Here is a 22,067-nt window from a genome sequence, read left to right as displayed (position 1 = left end):
CTAATTCCACAGGTTGTGAATTATCACAGGAAGGAATCCATTGATCACAGTAGACACTCCAGGGTTACTGTCCTGTTGTCTAGGACCGTTCCTGTTCCTCCTCTCCACCCTCAGACTGGTTGGTGGGACTGGAGACAAGGTGATCCCTGGGTAATCCTGACTGTCCGTGTAACCAACATTTGTGGTCATGGGTCAGCCATCTGCTCTGAGGCCTCCCAATCACCAGCTTCTTTGAATCTATCCTGGAACTGCCTTCATTTAAGAACTAGAAGCTTCTCTGTGTCACCGAGATGGACACCAAGTCTCCTAGCCCCCCTCCCAGGAAGAATGCACGCGCAGGGCTCTGTAGGGCATGTACTCCCAGTCCAGCAGGATCTTGTCCACAGGGCCTTGGGGATGTTGGGCACCACCAAGGCTCATGGGATTGCTCTATCAGGACGGCTGTCCTTTTCCCATGGGCTGGGCATTACAGGCTAAGAGCCAAACTAGAGAGTGATAAGGGCTTGGCCACCACTTCTGTCCAAGGTCTCTGGATAACAAGGAGGGTAGTTCTTGGACCAAGTTGGTGAGGGTCACAGGGACTGGGCGGGGCTTGAGGACTCTAGGGGATATAAAAGAGTCTCAGAGTAGGCAAGCCTCACTTTCCTCACCAACACCATGGCATTCCTTTGGCTCTTGTCCTGCTTTGCCCTTGTGGGGGCCACCTTTGGTAAGTGTTGGGGCTCAGGCTCCATCAGAGGGAGAGGAGACAGAGGGGGTTTATCCTGGAAGAGCTGATCCCCTACCCTTCCCATTTGAATCAGGACCAGCACCCTTAAACCTCAGGGAGGACGGGGACCCTTCTAGGACTTTCAGGGTCCTTACACCCTGGTTCAGGAACAAAAAGACAAACCAGGGCCCAGAAGTGGCCTGTAGACCCCGATGTGGCTGAGGAGGGGGTGCCGTGGCACATAGGAGTCAGCTGCCCGTCTCTGGGGTGCGGGGCTTAGTTACCATGCTGGCAAATGCTAGGCATTTTGTTTTCTTTCTGTTGTTTGCTTTTTTTGTTTTGTTTGAGATAGGGCCTCACTCTGTACCCCAGGTTAGCCTAGAATTCACTGTGCAGTCTAGGCAGATTCAAACTTAGAGCAATCCTTTTGCTTCATCCTCCCAAGTATTTAGGTTAAAGACTTAATGCCAGCCACCACCTCGATCTTAAGATTTTGCTTTTCATTTATAAAACAAAGAAAATAACGAGTAAAGACAAAAGGGGAGAGATTGGCCAGACGTGGTGGTGCGTGCCTGTAGTCTTAGCACTTGGGAAATGATTCTTCCTGCAGAGACAGTCTTACGTAGTCCATCCTGACCCTCCTGCCTTCATCTCCCAAGCGCCAGGATTACAGGCATGCACGATCACACTCAATTTCAGAAGAATCCCTAGCCCTCCCATTTTGTTTTAAATTGCTATTGCTTATTTTGTTCTGAAACCACCATCTCACCCTATTGCTCAGCCTAGCAAATCTTGGGCTCAAGCAATTCTCCTGCTTGTCAACCTTCAGAGCAACCGCGTCTAGAGGCATTTGTTACTATTCCAGCCTACTCTTCCTTTACGTGGGTGCCAGGGATCTGAACTGAGGTCATCATCCAAACACGAAAGTTACTACCCTCTGAGCCATCTCCTCAGCCTCAGTAGCCCCGGCTGTCCTGGAACTTACTCTGTAGACCAGGCTGGCCTCGAACTCACAGAGATCCTCTTGCCTCTGCCTCCCGAGTGTTAAAGGTGTCTGCCACCACTGCCCGGCCAAATGCTTCTTTTTTAAATGATAATTCAGATTCAGCCAAGTTTTCCTTTGCTCCCTCCCCGACCCTATTCTGAGTCATTCCTCTTCAGGTTTATACAAATATACTACACATTTATAAATTCATAAGCAAACAGCCTTAAAATTACATAAATAGTACTTTGACTGTCAGTTTTACAACATGCTCTTTTTCCTCTCAATGTAGATCAACCCATGTTGCCATGGAGACCCAACTCATTCACTTAAATATACTCTGCTGTGAGAATACATCGCTCTTATTTCTCAATTTTTTGGCTATTATAAAAATGGATTATTGTGACTTTGGGGGGTATATCAGTCATCACTGAAGGGCCTTGCCCGTTTCCTTGTTCCTGTGCTGGCCCTTGAGCAGGTTAGAGGACTCCAGAAGTGCCGAGGGTCACACCGCTCCAACACAGAGACGATCTGAAGCCCCTGTGAAGCTCTGCTGGCCACTGTAGCAAGTGTGTCCCGGCATGCCCAAGATGCCTGGCCACTCCCTCTGCTTCTCCCCGTCTTCTGTCTGTGTTCTTTCATGATGTAGAATCAGAGTCCCCCTTTTCTCCTCTCTCTCTCTCTCTCAACAGAGTTTTACTATGTGGCCCTGACTGGCCTTGAACTCAGAGATCTTCCTGCCAGTCTCCTGGGTGTTGATATTAAAAGAATGTACCAGCACACCTGGCACAAAGTCTGATTTTCTTTAAAAATTAAGGACCCGATGTGGGTGATGATGCCATGCTTCTTTAACCCTTGTACTGGGGAAGCAGAGGCAGGTGGATCTCTAAGTTTGAAGCCAGCCTGTACTACAGAGTGAGTTCCAGGACAGCCAGGTCTACACAGAAACCCTGTCTCAAAAAAAAAAAAAAATCTCAAAACAAAACAAAAAATTAAGGAACCAAATATCATAGGACATAGGGACATAGTTACCAAAATAGGCAGGTACCATAGAAATGACCAGCTCGGAGGTTGAGCCAGACAGTCTAATGGTCCAGTCTGCTTCCTGTTCCTTTTCCTGTGATATGCTTGGACAGGGGCAGCCATGCCTCTTTTCATTCCTGGGAAGATAACTGGGTCAGGAGGCTGTGTGTGAGGGGGACCCCTGAGCCAAGAGGTTAGAGGGGAGCCAGATGTTTCCAGGGGAGATGGCATGGTCTCAGTGGGTCCCGAGTTGGCCGAGGAGTTTCTACACCATGACTGTCACTATCCCCCAGGCTGTGGGGTACCTGCCATCCAACCTGTGCTGACGGGTCTGGCCAGGATTGTTAATGGAGAGGATGCTGTCCCTGGATCCTGGCCCTGGCAGGTGTCCCTGCAGGTAAGAGGGGCATTTGGGGCACATGAGGGCACATTCTGGGGTGCTGCCCAGGGGGAGCCATTGACCTTCCTCTTTATCTTCCCCAGGACAAGACTGGCTTTCACTTCTGTGGGGGCTCTCTCATCAGTGAAGACTGGGTAGTCACTGCTGCCCACTGCGGCGTCTCGTGAGTCCCAGACTATCCTGCTTCCAGCTTTATTTGGGGTTGGGGAGGAGATGAGACCCATCTTCATCTTCACCCCTATGTGTGTCAATCCTAGGACATCTGATGTGGTGGTGGCCGGAGAGTTTGACCAGGGCTCTGACGAGGAAAATGTCCAGGTCCTGAAGATCGCAAAGGTACGGGGCTGCTGCATGGGTGAGGAGCTCAGCCCGCAAGCAGAGGGAGCAGGTCCAGCAGGCAAAGCCCCTGGCTGCTCTAAGGACAGGAGCACAGTAAAGCCGGGGCTAGCCTTTGAAGTCTCTTCCTGGGTCTGCTCTGATGGGGCCAACAGGAAAGGAGCGTGTCCCCTGGAACTCACCAGAGCCCATCTCCTCCTAGGTCTCAGCTGAGTTTCTGGTCCCCACAGGTTTTCAAGAACCCCAAGTTCAACATGTTCACCGTGCGCAATGACATCACCTTGCTGAAGCTGGCCACTCCTGCCCAGTTCTCTGAGACTGTGTCCGCCGTGTGTCTGCCCACTGCTGACGATGACTTCCCTGTTGGGACAGTGTGTGCCACCACTGGCTGGGGCAAGACTAAGTACAACGGTGAGCATGCTGTTGGGCTTGCTACCACAGAGGCTGTCTGAGGGTCAGGCCGCCTAGGCCAGGTGTGACCCCCTCGTGCTTGCTTGCTTGCTTTGTCTAAATGTCAACATTCATACATCTTTCCAGTTCTTAATTTGAAATTTGTTAATTAAAGCTGGGCATGGTGGCACACTTCAGTCTCAGCTCTTGGGAAGCAGAGACACGCAGATACTGTGAGTTCCAGGTCAGCCAGAGCTACATAATGAGACACTGCCTGAAAAAAAATTATTAACTAGCAATCTGTAGAAAGTTAACAATTAGTACGTGTCAGTTAAGCCTTCATATTTAAAACTTACTCAGCACAAACAAAGGATTGCTGATAAGATGGAGGAGGAAGCCCTCAACTCAGCAGGAGGTACTGTCATCTCTGGTAGTAGACGGCTGGTAAGCCCCAGCATGGGTCTCTGAGACTCTAGCAGGGGGTCATGCTGTCTTGAAGTCTTATGCACTCACTTCCTACAGTGACAAGGTAGGGCTGGACCTGGGCAGGACAAGGACAATGTGACAGCCATGCCTGAGGCCCAGCCCTGCCTGTGGTGGGACCTGACAGCCGCAGCCTCACAGATGGCCGAAAGGACTCATGGTACTACCCATCCAGTAGGCTGGTGGGCCTAGAGACCCTGACTCCGTTCCCTCTGTCCCTGTAGCCCTCAAGACCCCTGACAAGCTGCAGCAGGCAGCCCTGCCCATTGTGTCCACTGCTGAATGCAAGCAATTCTGGGGATCCAAGATCACCGACGTGATGATCTGCGCAGGCGCCAGCGGTGTCTCCTCCTGCATGGTACAGCCTCCCACCCCACCCACTCACAGACCTGCCTAAGCCCTGGTCAGGCTAGCGGAGAGCGCAGGCCCACAGTGGTCTGTGTTCACATGGCCCTCTGCCCTTCTCTGCTGCCCACAAAAGGATGGGCAGATGCCAACAGATGCTGCCCACAGCGAGCCCGCTATTACCACCAGCTCCGTGAGCTGTGTGTGTCTCCTACGCGCAGAGACCATGAGCGCTCGCAGCTGGGGCTGTCAGTCAATGGCACCCCACCAGGTCCAGGTATCCTCGTCAGGTTTGAAGACAAGACCTTTGTCTTTCTCTGCAGGGTGACTCTGGTGGCCCTCTTGTCTGCCAGAAGGATGGAGTCTGGACCCTGGCAGGCATCGTGTCCTGGGGCAGTGGCGTCTGCTCCACCTCCACTCCTGCTGTGTACTCCCGAGTCACAGCCCTCATACCCTGGGTTCAGGAGATCTTGGAAGCCAACTGAGTCTGTGGTTCTTGCCTCCCCCTCCAGACATCTGCAATAAAATCATCTAATTAGAACACTGACTCTGTGTGTCTTTGTGAGCCAGGGGACATGAGAAAGAAGTTATCTGTATTTTCCACTGAGGAGTCACATTCCGGGTCCCTTTCTAGGTTACATACGCCCTGATGGCCCTTCTTCCTACCATCTCCGTTCTTAGAACTCCACCCTGGTCAGAACTCTAGCTATTTCTGCTAGAACCAGCTAGACCCACAGTGTTTTCTGGAAGGCAGTAGCCCTTGACCAGACTATATTATCCACAGTCCCGGATAATCAGTCATCTTCAGGGGTGTAACAGCCAGATGGTGAACCTTGTGCTGGAGACATTTCTCTGCCTTTAGGTTCCTGCTCCCCACTGCCCAAGAATGCACAACCTAACAGCGACCTTCCTTTCTTCTTTCTTTCTCTCTCGTTTTTTTTTTTTTGTTTGTTTGTTTTGTTTTTTCAAGACAGGATTTCTCTTCTTAACAGCCTTGGCTGTCCTGGAACTCACTTTGTAGACCAGGCTGGCCTCAAACTCAGAGACCTACCTGCCTCTGCCTCCCGAGTACTGGGATTAAAGGTGTGCACAATCACCACCTGGCTCCCGTACTGTCACCTCGCCTGTCCCACAGTATTTTCTGTCTTGGGGGAGTTTAGAGACTGGATCACCCTAGCTTTAGTCTCTTTGCCAGATTGTAGATGGACCCCTCCCTAGGTCAGGACTGCTGTGTCTCTTCTTGACCTCATTAACAATGCAATGCCATTTATTGGAGAATTACAGTTATCTCGATTATTATTTCATTCTCATTTATTCTTCACTAGAGATGCTCCCCTCTCCATCACTTAGCAGTAACAATGTTGCTGTCCACACAGAACACACTGGGTTAATAGTTATTCCTTTACTGATTTTTAGACATTTTTTTCTTTGTCAATCATAAAAGTTATCACATTCATTTAATGTGTGCATGTGCACTGGGTGGGCCTGTGGAAATCAGGGGGCAGCTCTCCACCCACCATGTGTATCAATCTCTCTCCCTCCCTCCCTCTCTCTCTCTCTCTCTCTCTCTCTCTCTCTCTCTCTCTCTCTCTCTCTCTCTCTCTCTCTCTCTCTCCTCTGACTGAACATGAGTCTTTATTGGCCACAGCTACTTGAGGGGGATGAAGCGGGAGGAGTGGGAGTGGGTGGCACCAATGCCAGGCTGGCCCTGCTTCACAGGCTTGTAGGTGATGGAGAACTCGCCCAGGTAGTGGCCAATCATCTCCAGCTTGATCTCCACCTGGTTGAAGGTCTCGCCGTTGTACACGCCCACCACGCTCTCCACCCTCTCGGGCAGGATGATCACGTCCCGCAGGTGGGTCTTCACCACCTCGGGCTTCTCCACGGGCGGCGCCTCCTTCTTGGCTTTTCTCAGGCGCTTGAGCAGCGAGTGCTGCTTCCGCCGCAGGCCGCGGTTGAGGCGTCGCCTCTGTCGGGCGCTGTAGAGCTGCATCAATGGCTCACAGGACATGTCCAGCAGCTGGTCCAGGTCCACGCCGCGGTAGGTGAACTTGCGGAAGGTCCGTTTCTTTTTCTGCTCCACTTCGGCCATCTTGGCGGCGACTGGGGAGGCGGGAAGGCCATTCTCTTTCCAAATATTATGTGTGCCTGTCCTCTGGTGCCTTAGGGACTCTCCTTATACCGTAACGGGTTAAATGATGGCCACTAGGAACATTTCATCCTTGTGTCTGGAACCCATAAATGCTATTTTAAAAATGGTCTATTTTGTTGTTTGTTTTTCTGGTGTGTTTTTGTTTTGTTTTTTGAGCCCTAGCTGTCCTGGAACTCACTTTGTAGACTAGGCTGGCCTCGAACTCACAGAGATTTGCCTGCCTCTGTCTCCTGGAATTAAAGGCGTGTACCACCACCACCCTGCCTTGCTATTTGTTTTTGAGACAGGGTCTTGTATGTATCCCAAATTGGCTTCAGACTTTCTTTGCAGCTGAAGATGACTGTGGTAGTTTAATGTAGTGGCACTGACAGGAGGTGTGGCTTTGTTGGAGGAAAAGAATCACTGTGGCAGTAGGATTTGAGGTTTTCTATGCTTGGGATACCACCCAGTGTCTCAGTGACTTCCTGTTGCCTGCAAGATGTAGGACGCTCAGCTACTTCTCCACGACTACATCTGCCTGCACGCCACCATGCTCCCTGATAATGGACTGAACTCTGAAACTGTTAGCAGCCCCCTCAATCAAATGCTTTCCTTATAAGAGTTGCCATGATCGTGGTGTCTCTTCACAGAACAGAAACCCTACTACAATGACCTGGAATTTAAAAATATATATTATCTGTTGAAGTGGGTAGGCCAGGGGCAAGTGAGGGTGGTACCAGTGGAGACCAGAAGAGGGCAAAGCCCCCAGAACTGGGTCTCTAGGCAGTGGTTTAGCTGCTGGTTGTGGGCGCTGGCGACCAAACTCAGGTCCTCTGCAAGAGGAGCAAGCACTCTTAGCCTCTGAGTCACGTCTTCAGCCTGACCTTGAGCTTCTGCTACGTCTGCCTTCCCAGTCCAGGCTTGTACCACCATGCTGGGTGTCCGTGGTGCTGGGGCTGGAGCCCAGGGTTCAGGTGTGCTAGGCCAACACTGCCAGGCAGTCCCCAGGCTTGGTTACGTGCAGGTATGATTACATCACAGATCTTGGCATGAGGAAAACGGCTTGAGTCCCAAGCCACAAGCACCCTAAGAACGAGGCTGAGGAGGTGACACACGGGGAAGGAGTTGTGACGGTGGAAGCAGAGGCCGCTGTGCCAAGTTCAAGAAGGCTGAGAGGGTGAGCGTGAAGGGACACGGCCTCTCTCAGGTCTTCTGACGCTGTGATCTCAGAGCAGTGAGATCTGGCATGAACGTCCAGCCTCCAGAATAGGGAGAGGACTCCCCACCTCACCCCCTCACCCCCAGCCGTCCACTGTACCTCTTCTTTACCTTTTCAACCTAAGCTCAACCATTGTGTTCTTCCTTGAGACACATTCCCATGTGTCCCAGGCTGGTCTGGAGCTGCTGAGGATGTCCTCCACCTTCTGATCCTCCTGCCTCCACGTCCCCAGTGCTGTGATTACAGGTGTGAGCTACGACACCTGGCTCTGAATATGACATAATTGGTGACATTCTTTATGAGGCCTCTGCCGTGCTGAGGAAGGTTTCTCCTGGTCTCACTTTTCTGAGAGCCTTTGGTAATGAAATGAAGCTGGATTTTGTCCAAGGCCCTTTCTGCATCAACAGAGGCGGTGATGTGATCCTCTCCTTCATTCTGTTGACATGGCACCTTACACTGTTTGATTTTCTCATGCAAACCACTCTTCGCACACTTGTGACAAATCCCACTTGGTCATGGCATATCTTCTTTTTAATATGCTATTGGATTCTCTCAGGTAGTGTTTTCATCAGTGTTAGGAAATATATATATTTATATAATATATATTCTCTATTTTTTTTAAGATTTATTTATTATCTATATAGTGTTCAGTCTGTATGTATGCTTGCAGGCCAGAAGAGTGCACTAGATCTCTTTACAGATGGCTTTGAGCCACCATGTGGTTGCTGGGAATTGAACTCAGGACCTTTGGAAGAGCAGTCAGTGCTCTTAATATCTGAGTCATCTCTCCAGCCCCTATTTCTTCTCTATTTTATATATATATTTGTCTATATTTGGTCTGTAATTGCCCTTCCTTGTGAGGTAATATTATTTTCCAATTCATTTATGAATGCCCAGTTTATGGAATGAGGAGGATTAAACCTCAGTCTACCAACTGAGCTCCATTTCTGGATTCATGTGTGTCTGTGTGCGTGAGTAATTATGTGTGTGTGTGTGTATGCAAGTGCACGTATGCTCCTTCCTGAATAGGGAGGACAAGGAAGCTTTCTTGTGTCACCCTCCACTGTGTCTTGTCTGAGACAGAACTTCTCATTGAACTGAAGCTTGCTGTGTTAAATAGGTTGACTGGCCAGCAAGCTCCTGGGAGTCCCATGTCCCACAAAGCTGGGATCTCATGCATGTACAGCTGTTCCTGGCTTCTGCTTGGGGCCTGAGGATGTTAACCCTTGTCCTCTTGCTTTAACACCAAGCCCTCTTACCCAGCAACCACCCAACTCCTCCTGTGCACTTTTTACTGGAGAAATGTGTGGTTTTGTAGCGCACCACACCCGTCTGGCACTACCACACAGTTCGTGAACCGGGCAAGGGGCTGAAGACTGAAACACACAAAGACACACAGAGACACAGATCATCCTTAAATTCCCCAGGAATACCGCCTTTATTGTGACCAGGGGCAGCTTATATAGGGTGATAGCCACGCCCCAGCAAAACCCACCAGAAACCACTCTCCTGCCATCAGGAACTCCTGAGGGTTTCGTGCTCAGAGCAGCTGCAAGCATTACAAGTTGTTTATCAGAAATTCAGGATCTGGGGGGTTCACAGCTCCCAACACGGTTTGACGAGTTTTCGTTACGTGGGCACATTTGTGCTACCAGATGCCCGGAGCTATCCTGTCGACCAGCTCACCCCTCCGGGCCTGTGGCGGTCACACCACAGCTGCGGCCCTCCGAGCTGACACTGCACCCCAGGGTAGCACGGTTCAGGACAGCAGCACCAGCTCAGATCTGTGGTTTTGTTTTGAGACGGGATCTCACTATGCTGCCCAGGTTGCTCTCAGCCTCCTGGGGTCACTTGTCCTTCTGCCTCGGGCCCGAAACTGGAACTGCAGGACGCCAGCTTCTCCTCTGGGTAAGCGAAACCTTTCCTGAAATCTGAGGGATTTGCCTCCATTATTTCTTCAGATGGGTATTTATATCCCTTTTGATTTTATTTATGCGTCCTGGACTCCTGTTTTCTAGACACTGGCACTTGTCCTTGTGTCTTCAGGTCACATGTCTTTTGTTTCCCTCTACTGCTTCTGAGCGTCCCTTAAACTGACCCAATTTACTAATTTCTCAGATGCCTCCGTCTTTTACCGAGATCATTTACTGCTGTCTAGAGTCACAGCAGAGAGTTTGTTGTTTGTCTGTTTTATTGCAGAGTTTCACTTTGTAACTTAGGTTGCCCTGGAACTCACTGTGGACTCCCTTCTATACTCCGTCATGGCAATCCTCCTGCTCCAGCCACCTACCCTTGTCAATAACTCTAGTTTAGATATCGTTCCTGCTGGGTTCTTTAATGGGCTTTCTTGACCCTGCTAACATCTTTCATTCACGGTTTATGCTGCTTGTTTGGAATCTTGTCCACATGTCCTGAGGTTCCTGTTTTTAACAGAATCTAATGCCAACGAGTGGGTTTTCTTTTCAAGTATTTTTCTGTTTTCATTATTAAATTCTACTAGAGCGGAAGGGAGAAATCAAAGTCCTAAGATCGAGCAGAGAGGTCGCAGCTGAGCCAGCCCTTATGAAAAGGCCCACGCTCCAGAATGCCAGGGAAATGCTTCCCCTCCCCCAAGGATTTCTGAGTAGCACCCAGAGGGGACTGGAGGGACAGGATGGGAACAAGGAGGAGATCTTCCTGTTGTCCTTGGCTCTTCATGTGCGCATGACCCCTGAACCCTGAGAAATGGAGAAGCTGTTGCAGGCAGGCCTGAGCAGGCACCTCTTTTGTCCAAGGTGTTATAGTGGGGAGAAACAGCAGGTCCTGGTCCTTTCTTTCCTATTTCAGCCTCCGCAAGAGGCCTCAGTTGTGGCTACTGCTCCTGGCTCCCATCTGCTTCCTCTCAGGTTCTCTGTCTCCCCTGGTCATTCTGGGTGAGGCAGCCATAGCCACACTAGACTGGCCCTGTTGGTGGGCATGGAGCTGGGCTTATCTCTGTATTTCTCAGGGTTCTTCATAGTATTTTTCTTTGCCTTGTAGAATATTAGACGCTCTGATGATACGGTGTTGAATCTTGGGCTGCCTGGACAACTGAATTATGAAATTATGAAAAGAGCCTTTAACTTGTGCAGGGAAGTAAAACAAAAGGAGAAAGCCCAAGCTAAGGAGCAACACTTAAACCAGAGCCTTTCAATCCCAGCACTCGGGAAGCCAACGGCTCCCTGTGAGTTCACGGTCTGCTCCATCCAGAGTTCCAGACTAATCAGGAGCTATTACAGTGAGTTCCTGTCTCAGAACTATGATGAATTAAGATCCAGGGATTGGAGGTGTAGCTCATCAGCGGAGTACCTGCCTAGCATGCGTGAGGCTCTGGGTTCCATTCCTAACAGAAACAGAGAAATTTAATAGCCTAGATCCTTAGACTGGGCTGGGAAGATAGCTTAGCAGTTAAGAGATTTTACTGTTCTGACAGAGGACCTGAGTCCAGATCCCAGCACTCATAATGAATGGCTCCCAGCTGCCTGTAACTTCAGTGCTAGGAATACGGCGCCCTCTTGTGGTTTCCTCAAGCACCTACACTTATACACATCCCAACCTACACACACACAGTTTTTGTTTTTGTTTTTTTTTTTTTTGGTTTTTCGAGACAGGGTTTCTCTGTGGTTTTGGATGGAGCCTGTCCTGGAACTAGCTCTTGTACCAGGCTGGTCTCGTACTCACAGAGATCCCAAGTGCTGGGATTAAAGGCATGCGCCATCACCGCCCGGCACACACAGTTTTTTTTAACCCCCTGAGCCATCTCCACTGAGCCAGTCTCTCACACACTCACATCTCTCCAGCCCTACACATACACTTTTATTTTTTTAAAGATTTATTTATTTATTATGTATACAGTGTATCTACAGACCAGAAGAGGACACCAGACCTCATTACAGATGGTTGTGAGCCACCATGTGGTTGCTGGGAATTGAACTCAGGACCTCTAGAAGAATAGTCAGTGCTCTTAACCTCTGAGCCATCTCTCCAGCCCTCACACACACTTTTAAAAAAGGAATTCGACAGATGTGGCCCGCCTTTAATCTCAGCACTCAGGAGGCAGAATCAGGTGAATATCTGAGTTCTTGGCCAACCTGATCTACAGAGTGAGTTCCAGGACAGCCAGGAATACACAGAGAAACCCTGTCTCAACAAAACAAAAAAGCAAAACCCCCCAAACCAGAAAGGAGTTCAATCTTTTTTTTTTTTTTTTTTTTTTTTTTTGGTTTTTCGAGACAGGGTTTCTCTGTGGCTTTGGAGTCTGTCCTGGAACTAGCTCTGTAGACCAGGCTGGTCTCGAACTCTCAGAGATCCGCCTGCCTCTGCCTCCCAAGTGCTGGGATTAAAGGCGTGCGCCACCATCGCCCGGCTCAATCTTTTTTTTTAAAAAAAACTATTCTTTGATAATTTTATACAATGCCCTTTCATAGTGTTCCTCTTTCTCAGACCCCCCCACACACATGCCATTTCCAACAACAGCGCAGCTAAACCGCCCCGCAACTCCACGGCAAGAGAGAGCTCTTGGATCCGAAGGTTAAGAAAACATCTTGTTATTTCGATAGCTTTTTTTTTTTTTTTTTTTTTTTTTTGATTTTCGAGACAGGGTTTCTCTGAAGTTTTTGGTGCCTGTCCTGGAACTAGCTCTTGTAGACCAGGCTGGCCTCGAACTCACAGAGATCCGCCTGCCTCTGCCTCCCGAGTGCTGGGATTAAAGGCGTGCGCCACCACCGCCCGGCTTTCGATAGCTTCTTATACACAAATGCTTAGTGTAATATAAAGCAGAACAGCGAACACAACGAACACAAACCTAGGTCTCTTGCCCCAATGTGCCTCTAGGGAAGCCTGAGTGAAACAGTTCTGAGGTGCGGTTGCCACCTGGTGGTCAATATGAAAATTGCATAGCCATTTTCAAACCCAGCTCTGGGCCTTACAGGTGAATTCATTTTAATAATGTATTTACTCCAATATATTCAAATATTATCATTTAGTGGTAAAAATTTGAATTTTATTTTTAAATTATGACTATTGTATTTTCTCATGAGAATTTACATTTACAACTCTACATGCTAAATTTTCTTTTACTTTCTTTTTTTCTTCTTTTTTTTTTTTGGTTTTTCAAGACAGGGTTTCTCTGTGGCTTTGGAGCCTGTCCTGGAACTAGCTCTGTAGACCAGGCTGGTCTCGAACTCACAGAGATCCGCCTGCCTCTGCCTCCCAAGTGTTGGGATTAAAGGCGTGTGCCACCATCGTCCGGCTTCTTTTTTTCTTCTTTTGGTTTTTCAAGACAGGGTTTCTCTGTTCTGGATGTCCCGTAACACACTCAGGACAGCCTCGAACTCAGAGATCTGCCTGTGTCTGCCTCCCAAGCACTGGGATTAAAGGCGTGCCTACGTGCACACATGCACCACCATTGCCTGGCTAAGTTTTCATCAAACACACTTGCTACGTATTTTTTTAAAATATTTATTTATTATGTATACAAGATTCTGTCTGTGTGTATGCCTGTAAGACCAGAAGAGGGCACCAGACCCCATTACAGATGGTTGTGAGCCACCATGTGGTTGCTGGAAATTGAACTCAAGACCTTTGGAAGAGCAGGCAATGCTCTTAACCGCTGAGCCATCTCTCCAGCCCCACTTGCTACGTATTTAACCATAACAAATTTACAATCAAAAAGCAGACTCAAGCTGGGTGTGGTGTCTCATGTACACAATCCCAGCACTAGAGGAGGCTGAGGCAGAGGAGATTGCCACGAGCTCAAGGGTCGCCTGGGGCTGGAGACAGCTCAGGAGTCCAGAGGCTGTTATCCTTCCTCCACACCTGGTTGGCCTCCCTGGAGTACACACGTGAAGGCTCCTGACCGTCTGTAATTCTGGTTCCAGGAGATATGATGCCCTCTTAACTCACAACCAGCCTGGGCTATGTAATGTATCCTAACCCAGCTTGAGCTACAATGTGAAACTGTCTCAAAACAGAGGGGGAAAAAAGCAAAGAAAAACCAAATTCATAAACCCAAATTAATCCAGGACAGGCTCCAAAACCACAGAGAAACCCTGTCTCGAAAAACCAAATAAATAAATAAACCCAAATTAATATACTGAACTCCTAGAGACAAAAAAACACAACAAAAAACCAAACAAATCCTGCATGTGGTGACCACACCTTTAATCCTAACATTTGGGAAGCAGAGGCAGGTGGATCTCTATGAGTTTGAGGTCAGCCTGGTCTAAATAGTGAGCTCTGGGACAGCCAGGGCTATAGAGAGAGACCCTGTCTCAGAAAACAAAACAGAAACCAAACCGATTAGGGGCTGCTGATTGATCTGCCCACGCCAGTCAACCCTGTTAGACAGGCCCTGGTTTCACTCTCACGGGTGATTTTGCTTTTTACCTGCTGAAATATAAACAACAGCAGCAGGCAAGGTTTAGCCGTCCCAAGCACCTGCAACCCTGCTCGGTGGATAACTTCACACAGCTGCTCCTTCCGGGCCTACGGATGCAGACCTAGCTGCATTTTTGTGGCAGACAGCCTTCAGTTGCTCATTGTATTTGGGAATGTAACCGCTTCCAGGGATTGGTCTGTGGAGAGTTTGAAGGCCCGAGTGTCTCAGACTTAACCACGAGTAATGATGAAATCTGTCTGATTTCTCTTTGGCTATCTGGGCTTCTCCCACTCTTTCCTTCCCTCCCTCCCTCTTCCAGCTCGGAGCGTCAGATTCTCCCGGTATGTATGCCTCTTGCATCTCTCAGGCTGCTTCCTTTTGAAACTCCACCCGTGGCTGTGAGTCTCTGGTGCCAAGCTACACAAAAAAAACGGTAAAATGGGATTTTTTTTTTTTTTTTTTTTTTTTGGTTTTTCGAGACAAGGTTTCTCTGTGGAACTAGCTCTTGTAGACCAGGCTGGTCTCAAACTCACAGAGATCCGCCTGCCTCTGCCTCCCGAGTGCTGGGATTAAAGGCGTGCGCCACCACCGCCCGGCTAAAATGGGATTTTGAACTTGGCTGGCTCCAGGACCCCTTGCTGTTTTGGGGGTAAATGTTGGTAGCCCAAGTACAAGGTGGCAACGAGCTCATCAGATCTTCCATTGCTAAACCATGATGGGTTTTATTTTGTTTGCTTTGTTTTTTGAGGTAGAGTTCTCCACCATAGGACTCGGAATGGCTTCCTGCCTCAAAGTGCTAGGATTACAGGCATGGGCCATGATTTCCAGCGAGGAGAGCACTCTAGTGCGGGTTAGAGCTCGTTAGCAGGTATTGAATGTCAGGACTTTGAGAAATACATGGGGAGGGGTAAAAACTGTGAGGTTGGTGAACTTGTGTGGCTGTTGCTAAAGACACAGAGAGGCTTTGGAAAAAGGCAACAAGCTGAACGTAATTAACAGACAATTTCAACCGGTCGTGGTTGCGCACGCCTTAATCCCAGCACTCGGGAGGCAGAGGCAGGCGGATCTCTATGAGTTCGAGGCCAGCCTGGTCTATAAGAGCTAGTTCCAGGACAGGCTCCAAACCAAAGCTACACAGAGGAAACACTGTCTCAAAAAACAAAACAAAAACAACAAAAACCAGATAATTTAAAATGACAAAATGATGTGTGAGCTCAGTGTTTTTTAAGATTGTTAGCTGCAGCTGGTTGGTGGTGGTGTACACCTTTAAACCCAGCACTTGGGGAGGCAGAGGCAGGCAGATCTCTGTAAGTTCAAGACCAGCCTGGTCTACAAGAGCTAGTTCCAGGACGGGCTCCAAAGCTACCAAGAAAAGAAACCCTGTCTCAAAAATTGGCTGCTCTGTCAAAGGACCCAGGCACCCATGTGTAACTTACAGACATCTGTAACTCCAGTTCCAGGGGACCCAGCATCCTCTTCTGACCTCCAAGAGCGCCCCCATGCACTTAGGGCACAGACTTTTTAGACTTTTATGGAGTCAAAACACACAAACACGTAAGATCTTTAACAACTGAGAATCAAGTGTGAGGGCAATTGCGAGGGCAGAGGCACCTGCATGGGCCTGAGGACCTGCATTTGATCTCAGGATTTCTCTTGGTCACAGGGGCGAGCCAGTTCCTGGCTTGCCTTCTCTCCATGTACTTGGATGGTCAACCACGCCCAAGACACATGCAATGCCTAGGATGATGCAGCCTGAAGCCTCAAACCTTCAGAATCCTTGAGAGGTTGGATGTGGTTCCCCCTTTCCCTAGCAGAGACCACACTCACTTCTTCCAGACACACAGGGACATACACACTGGCTCGGCATCTGCAAGTACCTAGTTCCAAACTAGGGGTTTAGGACTGGAAAGAAAGAGAATATGTCCCAAGGGAGCTGCAGGCTCTGGCAAGTGTCAGGAGGAGCCGGGAGTGGCTGGCTGGGACCAGCAGAGCCCCACACCACATGAGTTTATCCATTGGGGACTGCTATTTCAGGCCGTGCAATTTCATACTCTGGTCAGGCCCCTAGGAGATGGTGCAGACATGCTTCCAGATGGTTCCTTGAAGCATGGAAAAGGCCATGGGACACACTGGCAAGGCAGAAGCATTAGAATTACTGCCCATGATGGAAGAAGGGCTGGAGGCTCCGAGGTGGGTGTGTCCTAGGGAATCACCATAAAGGTGAATGCAGTCACCACAGCACTAAGGGACATGCTCCTGACAGGTACCGCCACGGCTAAGAGACTCCTCAATCGCTGTCCTTCTGAAGCCAGGGTGACGGTGGGAGCTGCTGCAGTCCAGGAAGTGCCTGCTACTGAGGGTACAGGGAGCCTGAGCCAATGCACCAATGTATGTAGTAACCATAATAAGCACAAGGGGGGGGGGGGGACTGGAGAGATGGCTCAGTGGTTAAGAGCATTGCCTGCTCTTCCAAAGGTCCTGAGTTCAATTCCCGGCAACCACATGGTGGCTCACAACCATCTGTAATGAGGTCTGGTGCCCTCTTCTGGCCTGCAGGCACATACACTGACAGAATATTGTATGCATAATAAATAAACAAATAAAAATAAGCACAAGAGGTGGGGTTACGGCAAAAAGGCATGGGCATCAGTAAGTCACAGCGAAGCTGGGGCCAGCGAGGTGCTATGCAAGCTTGGTAACCTGGTTTTGATCCCAGGAGCCCATGTAAAGTGGGAGGAGGGAACAGGCCCTACAGGGTTGTCCTCTGACCTTCACATGTGCACCGTGGCATGCATACACACCTCCCTCACCCTCACATGTAATTTAAAATGGATGTTGTTGTTTTCAAGACACGCTTGTGTGCGTGTGTATAGATCTGGCTGGCCTGGAACTTGCTCTGTAGACCTGGCTGGCCTTGAACTCAGAGATTCACCTGCCTCTGCCTCCCCAAAGTGCTGAGATTAAAGGTATGCAGCACTATTGACTGGCTTAAAAAAGGATTTTAATGGTCCATTTTCAGTGTGAAGTGTCCTTAAGAATTCATCCGAGTCAGAAGCAGGCACTGGGCCCCTCTCTTTCCAAGCTGGCCGCTGTCACCTGTGAGTCTCAGAACTCGCTGCTGGTGTCTAACACTGAAACGGGGCCATTACAAGCTTCGATTACTAACTAGGTAAGGCTTTGCACTCTAAACCAATAGAATGGGGACTTGGGGAAAAAGTCCAGGCCTATTGGAAGAGAGGATGAGAATCTCTAGAAGTCAGGAGATTTAACTATTTTGTGCCAAGTCAGCAGGCAGGCATCCCACACTGTAGGATGGTATTAAAGTAAAATAAGGTAGACAGGACCGGTTATTAGATATGATTTATCTAGAGATTTACCGAAAGCTCTGTTTGTCCTGATTGCCAAGCATGACCTCACTTGCTACCTGGAATAGAACCGATTTGGGAAAATAGCTGAAGCAATGGTTCGTCGCCCTTAACAACCTGACCAGTCTCCCTTGCTAGCTCGCCCCACTTTATGGTTTTAGAATATAAACTGGACTGGACCTGACACCTATCAGGAGCTACCATGGCTTTGTCCACCGGTGATGTCTCTTTCGCTCTCGTTGGTGTCAGTGTGCTTATTCCAGAAAGATCCCAGCAATAGCGTATTAAAAATAGCTTTGCTTTCGTCAGTCTCTGGGGTGTGTGTAGAGTCAGGGATCTTATTTTCCCCAGGAGATGACATATACCGTTTATCCCACCCAGTACCCTGGGAGACAGCAACGGGTGGCTCTCCGTGAGTTCGAGGTCAGACAGGTTTACATAGTGAGCTCTGGCTAGCCAGGGCTGCATCGCTAGACCCTGTATCTGCATAAAATAACAACAAAATGTGCCCTTGGGAAATGGTCGCAGAGGTGTGGTGACTTCGAGGCCAGTCTCGACAAAACAGTAAACCCTGCATCAGTAGAAATCGGTGGCCCCTCCCATTTGCCCTCAGTCTCCTTCGCTTCAACCAGACCTGGGCACTGGGCACTCCCTCTGTATGTGGCACGGGCAGCTGGTTTCTCCACTCCATTGCAGTCTCCTGCCTTGCTTCTTGTAGTGCCTTGTAAAGTAAGGGGCTTAATTAGGGCAGGGGCTGTGCAAAACCAGTGCCATGGCAGCAGCTGGGACTCCTTAGGGACACAAGCTCCGCAGGCCACCAGGCCCACAGATGAGAAAGCCATGGGGATGGGGCCGAGCCCTGCACCTCCAGTCTTTGTTGTTGTCGCTTTTCAGTTGTGTGTGCGTGCGTGTGTGTGTATGCATGTGTATGTGTATATGTGTATGTATGCCTGTGTAATGTATGTGTGTGCACGCATGTTTATGTGTGTGCATGTATGTATGCGTGTGCAAGTACCCGCAGAGTCTGCAAGAGGGGATCAGATCCCTTGGAGCTGGAGTTCCGTGTGGTTGTGATCTGCCTGACACGGGTGCCGAGAACCAGACCCTCTGGAAGAGAAGTGGATGTTTTTAGCCACTGAGCCATTTCTCCAGCCCTATCCTAAGACTTTTAGGTGTGTCTGATGTGTGCGCAGGTTTGGAAACTGCTGGCCTCGTGTAAACACTTCAGGTGTTAAAGAATAATGGGACCTTTAAAGAAAGTGTTAGGGCCGGGCGTTGGTGGCGCACGTCTTTAATCCCAGCACTCGGGAGGCAGAGGCAGGCGGATCTCTGTGAGTTCGAGGCCAGCCTGGTCTACAAAGGGAGTTCCAGGACAGGCTCCAAAGCTACAGAGAAACCCTGTCTCGAAAAACCAAAAAAAAAAAAAAAAAAGTGTTAGGGTCCTTCAGAGGAGTGTGGTGAGCTGGTTTCGGTCGGTGTCCAGGAATGGAGATAACCCAGACTTTGGGCAAGAACTTCTGAGTAGCTGTGTCTGGTGCTGCATGCTTTGACAGTTATGACATGTTAAAACTACATGTTATGACAGTTAGGGCCTTTGAGGTCCTAGATGGCTCCAGGCCATTACAGAACAGACCTGGCAGAAATGTCATGAGAGACTCTGAAGTTTCAGAAAGCCTCAGCTGTAGTTTAGGTAGGACAGGAGAGCCATATAGCCCTGTCTGTCTTCAGACCAGGTGAGCCTCTTTCCTCAGCCAGCTCCTTACAGAGAGGAACAAAGGCAGGCCACTTGTGCTGCTTTGGGTTTGACTTGAGTGTGACATCCTTGGGTGGGGTTGGCCTGTTCTCATAGTAAGAGGGACATTCTCGCTTCCTATACCTCTACCCTGTAGACTGGACATGGTCCCAGAAGAGGCTTTAAGCCCAGAGGCTTTGGGTACTCCTGACAAGGATGAGAGGGAAGAGTCCTCAGACCCAAGGCTCACTTCATCTAGACCTGGAGGCGGGGACAGAAGCAGACACTACAGAGGGATGGTGGCCTGTTTCCCCTCTGACTTGTTAGCCTTTCTTTCTACGGCTGACTCACCTGCGTAGGGATGGTACCACTCACAGTGGACTGAGCCGCTTACATAGATTAGCAGTTAAGAAAATACTCACAGACATGGTCACAGGCCCATCTGGTCAGTTGTTCAGCTGAGGTTCCTTCTGCCTGGGGGACTCTATGTGTCAACAGCTGAACTATGACACCATGACATAAGGAAGAGCAGTTAGACTTCTGCAGGTGGAGAAAATGTCACCTTCATTTGGTGCCACCCTCATAAGGGGGAGGGAGGGAGCAGGATTGTGAGGTGGAGGTGGAGGCTGGTAGCAGAGACCAGATCCGACAGGGGCTTGAGTATTCACAAAGGGTCATCAAGTATGTCACTGGGGCTGAGTCCAGGGCAGATGGGCTAGTGTGAGAATCCACACGACATCCTTCCCACAGCTGACGTCCTGTCAACAAGGTCGTGAAGGTTTGGGTTCAGAGATTTGAGTCCTTTCCTAGATTATGACCAAAGGTTTATCATAGAATGCAGCTATATAACAGTAAGCCATGGTATGGCCAGATTTCTTGATCTGGGAGTGAACATGAGCCTAACTTTGTTATAAGGGAAAATTAGTCCCAGCCCCCGCCTTTTCAGAATCTGGGGGTCAGTTTGAAGTCAATTCTTGAGAACACATTCCAGGAATGAGTCAGAAAGAGATGGGCCCTATCAGAGGGTGACATTTCATCCCAAAGTGTCACTGGAGGGCAGTGAACCTCCCATGTGACTCATGCTAACTTGGTTGAGGCATGCTCTAAGCTGGGCTGGTTTGGGAAAATGCACCCCCTCTTTGTGGAGACAGAGCTCCATCTAGTTTCCTCACGCTGGCCGAACTCAAGGGAACCACTCACAAAGGGAACCTGGCCTTGAGCTGGCCCTGAGGGAAGATGGGGAGACTTTTCCCGCGGGTCCCTTGGAGCAGGAAGTCTGGCCAGGAGGGGAAGAGCACACAGACCCTGCAGAGACACTAGCACTGCAACTGTGAAGGTTGGTAGGGAAAGCTGGGATGCGGGAAAAGGATGGAACGCAATTACCTCAGGAAATCTGCGGCCAGCTGCGTTTCACGCTAAGATTGAAAGACTTCCAGAAGAAAAGCAGTCCCCAGCCTTATAGGACACAGCGGGCCATTCTTACTGTAAACAGGGTGTAAGGTTATCTACAAAGAAACCCTCAGCTGTGCTCTGGTGGACAATGGTCTAGACTCACAGTCTTAAAGGACTTCCAGTTGTGTGCCAAGGGACTGTGATAAAAATATCTCTATTTTTATATTCTAGGAGACAAGAACTTTTGCTGGAACTTCAGTTAATAACACACCTTGAACCGGATGGTGATAGAGCCAGCCTTTAATCCCAGCACTCAGGAGGCAGCGGTAAGTGCATCTCAGAGTTTGAGGCTAGCCTGGTCTACAGAGTGAGTTTCAGTTTCAGGACAGTCAGGGCTGCAGAGAGCCCTGTCTCATAAGAAAGAAGAAACAAAACTGTTATCCTACCAGGCACCAACCTGTTTATTCTGCCTTTGAAGCAGTGTAACAATTCTACATGCTTTGGCTTTCCCATTGACATTCCCTTTTACAGCCTAAGCTGATGCACAGCTGTAAGCCTTAAATTATGTCGTCCATGCTCCTGGCCCACAAAAATACGTCTGTGTTCTAACAATAATTTGCTGAAAGCAGCAACACAGGAGTTGGACAGTCCTATAAGATGGACATCCACCATAAACGTTACACACATTCAGCGCAGCTTTATAAACACTGTTGTCTGGGCGAGTTGGAAAACGGTTAAACAGTGTCTGTAAAGTATCCCTCACTCGTTCTCCATGTGATGCTTTCTGTGATGGTCACAAATGCAGAGAAAAGCATAAGGGACACGCACACAAGGACACAGGAGTCACAAGACAGCCTACAGGGCAGGCACACACAGGCACAGTCACAAGACAGCCTACAGGGCAGGCACACAGGGACAGAGTCACAAGACAGCCTACAGGACACGCACACGGACAGAATCACAAGACAGCCTACAGGACACGCACACGGACAGAGTCACAAGACAGCCTACAGGGCACACACACACGGACAGAGTCACAAGACAGCCTACAGGACACACACACACGGACACAGTCACAAGACAGCCTACAGGGCAGGCACACATGGGCACAGTCACAAGACAGCCTACAGGACACGCACACACGGACACAGTCACAAGACAGC

The 22,067-nt window shown here is 49.3% G+C and overlaps 2 protein-coding genes across 2 annotated transcripts; one reads left to right on the top strand and one right to left on the bottom strand.

Moving 5' to 3' along the window:
* Positions 1-657: 657 nt before the first annotated feature.
* LOC130863947 (chymotrypsinogen B) lies at positions 658-5,153 on the top strand. The gene is made up of 8 exons (XM_057754272.1): positions 658-709; positions 3,008-3,111; positions 3,198-3,277; positions 3,372-3,450; positions 3,681-3,861; positions 4,548-4,681; positions 4,805-4,861; positions 4,992-5,153. Exons 1-8 carry the CDS (start codon positions 658-660, stop codon positions 5,151-5,153), a joined length of 849 nt encoding a protein of 282 aa, XP_057610255.1.
* A 1,163-nt stretch (positions 5,154-6,316) lies between these two features.
* On the bottom strand, positions 6,317-6,760 carry LOC130863983 (40S ribosomal protein S15-like). The gene has a single exon (XM_057754310.1). The coding sequence runs from the start codon at positions 6,758-6,760 to the stop codon at positions 6,317-6,319; it is 444 nt and encodes a 147-aa protein (XP_057610293.1).
* Between the last annotated feature and the right edge of the window lie 15,307 nt (positions 6,761-22,067).

Source organism: Chionomys nivalis, chromosome 21, assembly GCF_950005125.1.
Source record: "Chionomys nivalis chromosome 21, mChiNiv1.1, whole genome shotgun sequence".
NCBI lineage: Eukaryota > Metazoa > Chordata > Mammalia > Rodentia > Cricetidae > Chionomys > Chionomys nivalis.
Note: the sequence above shows the minus strand (reverse complement) of the source record. Positions and strands in the feature narration are given on the sequence as shown.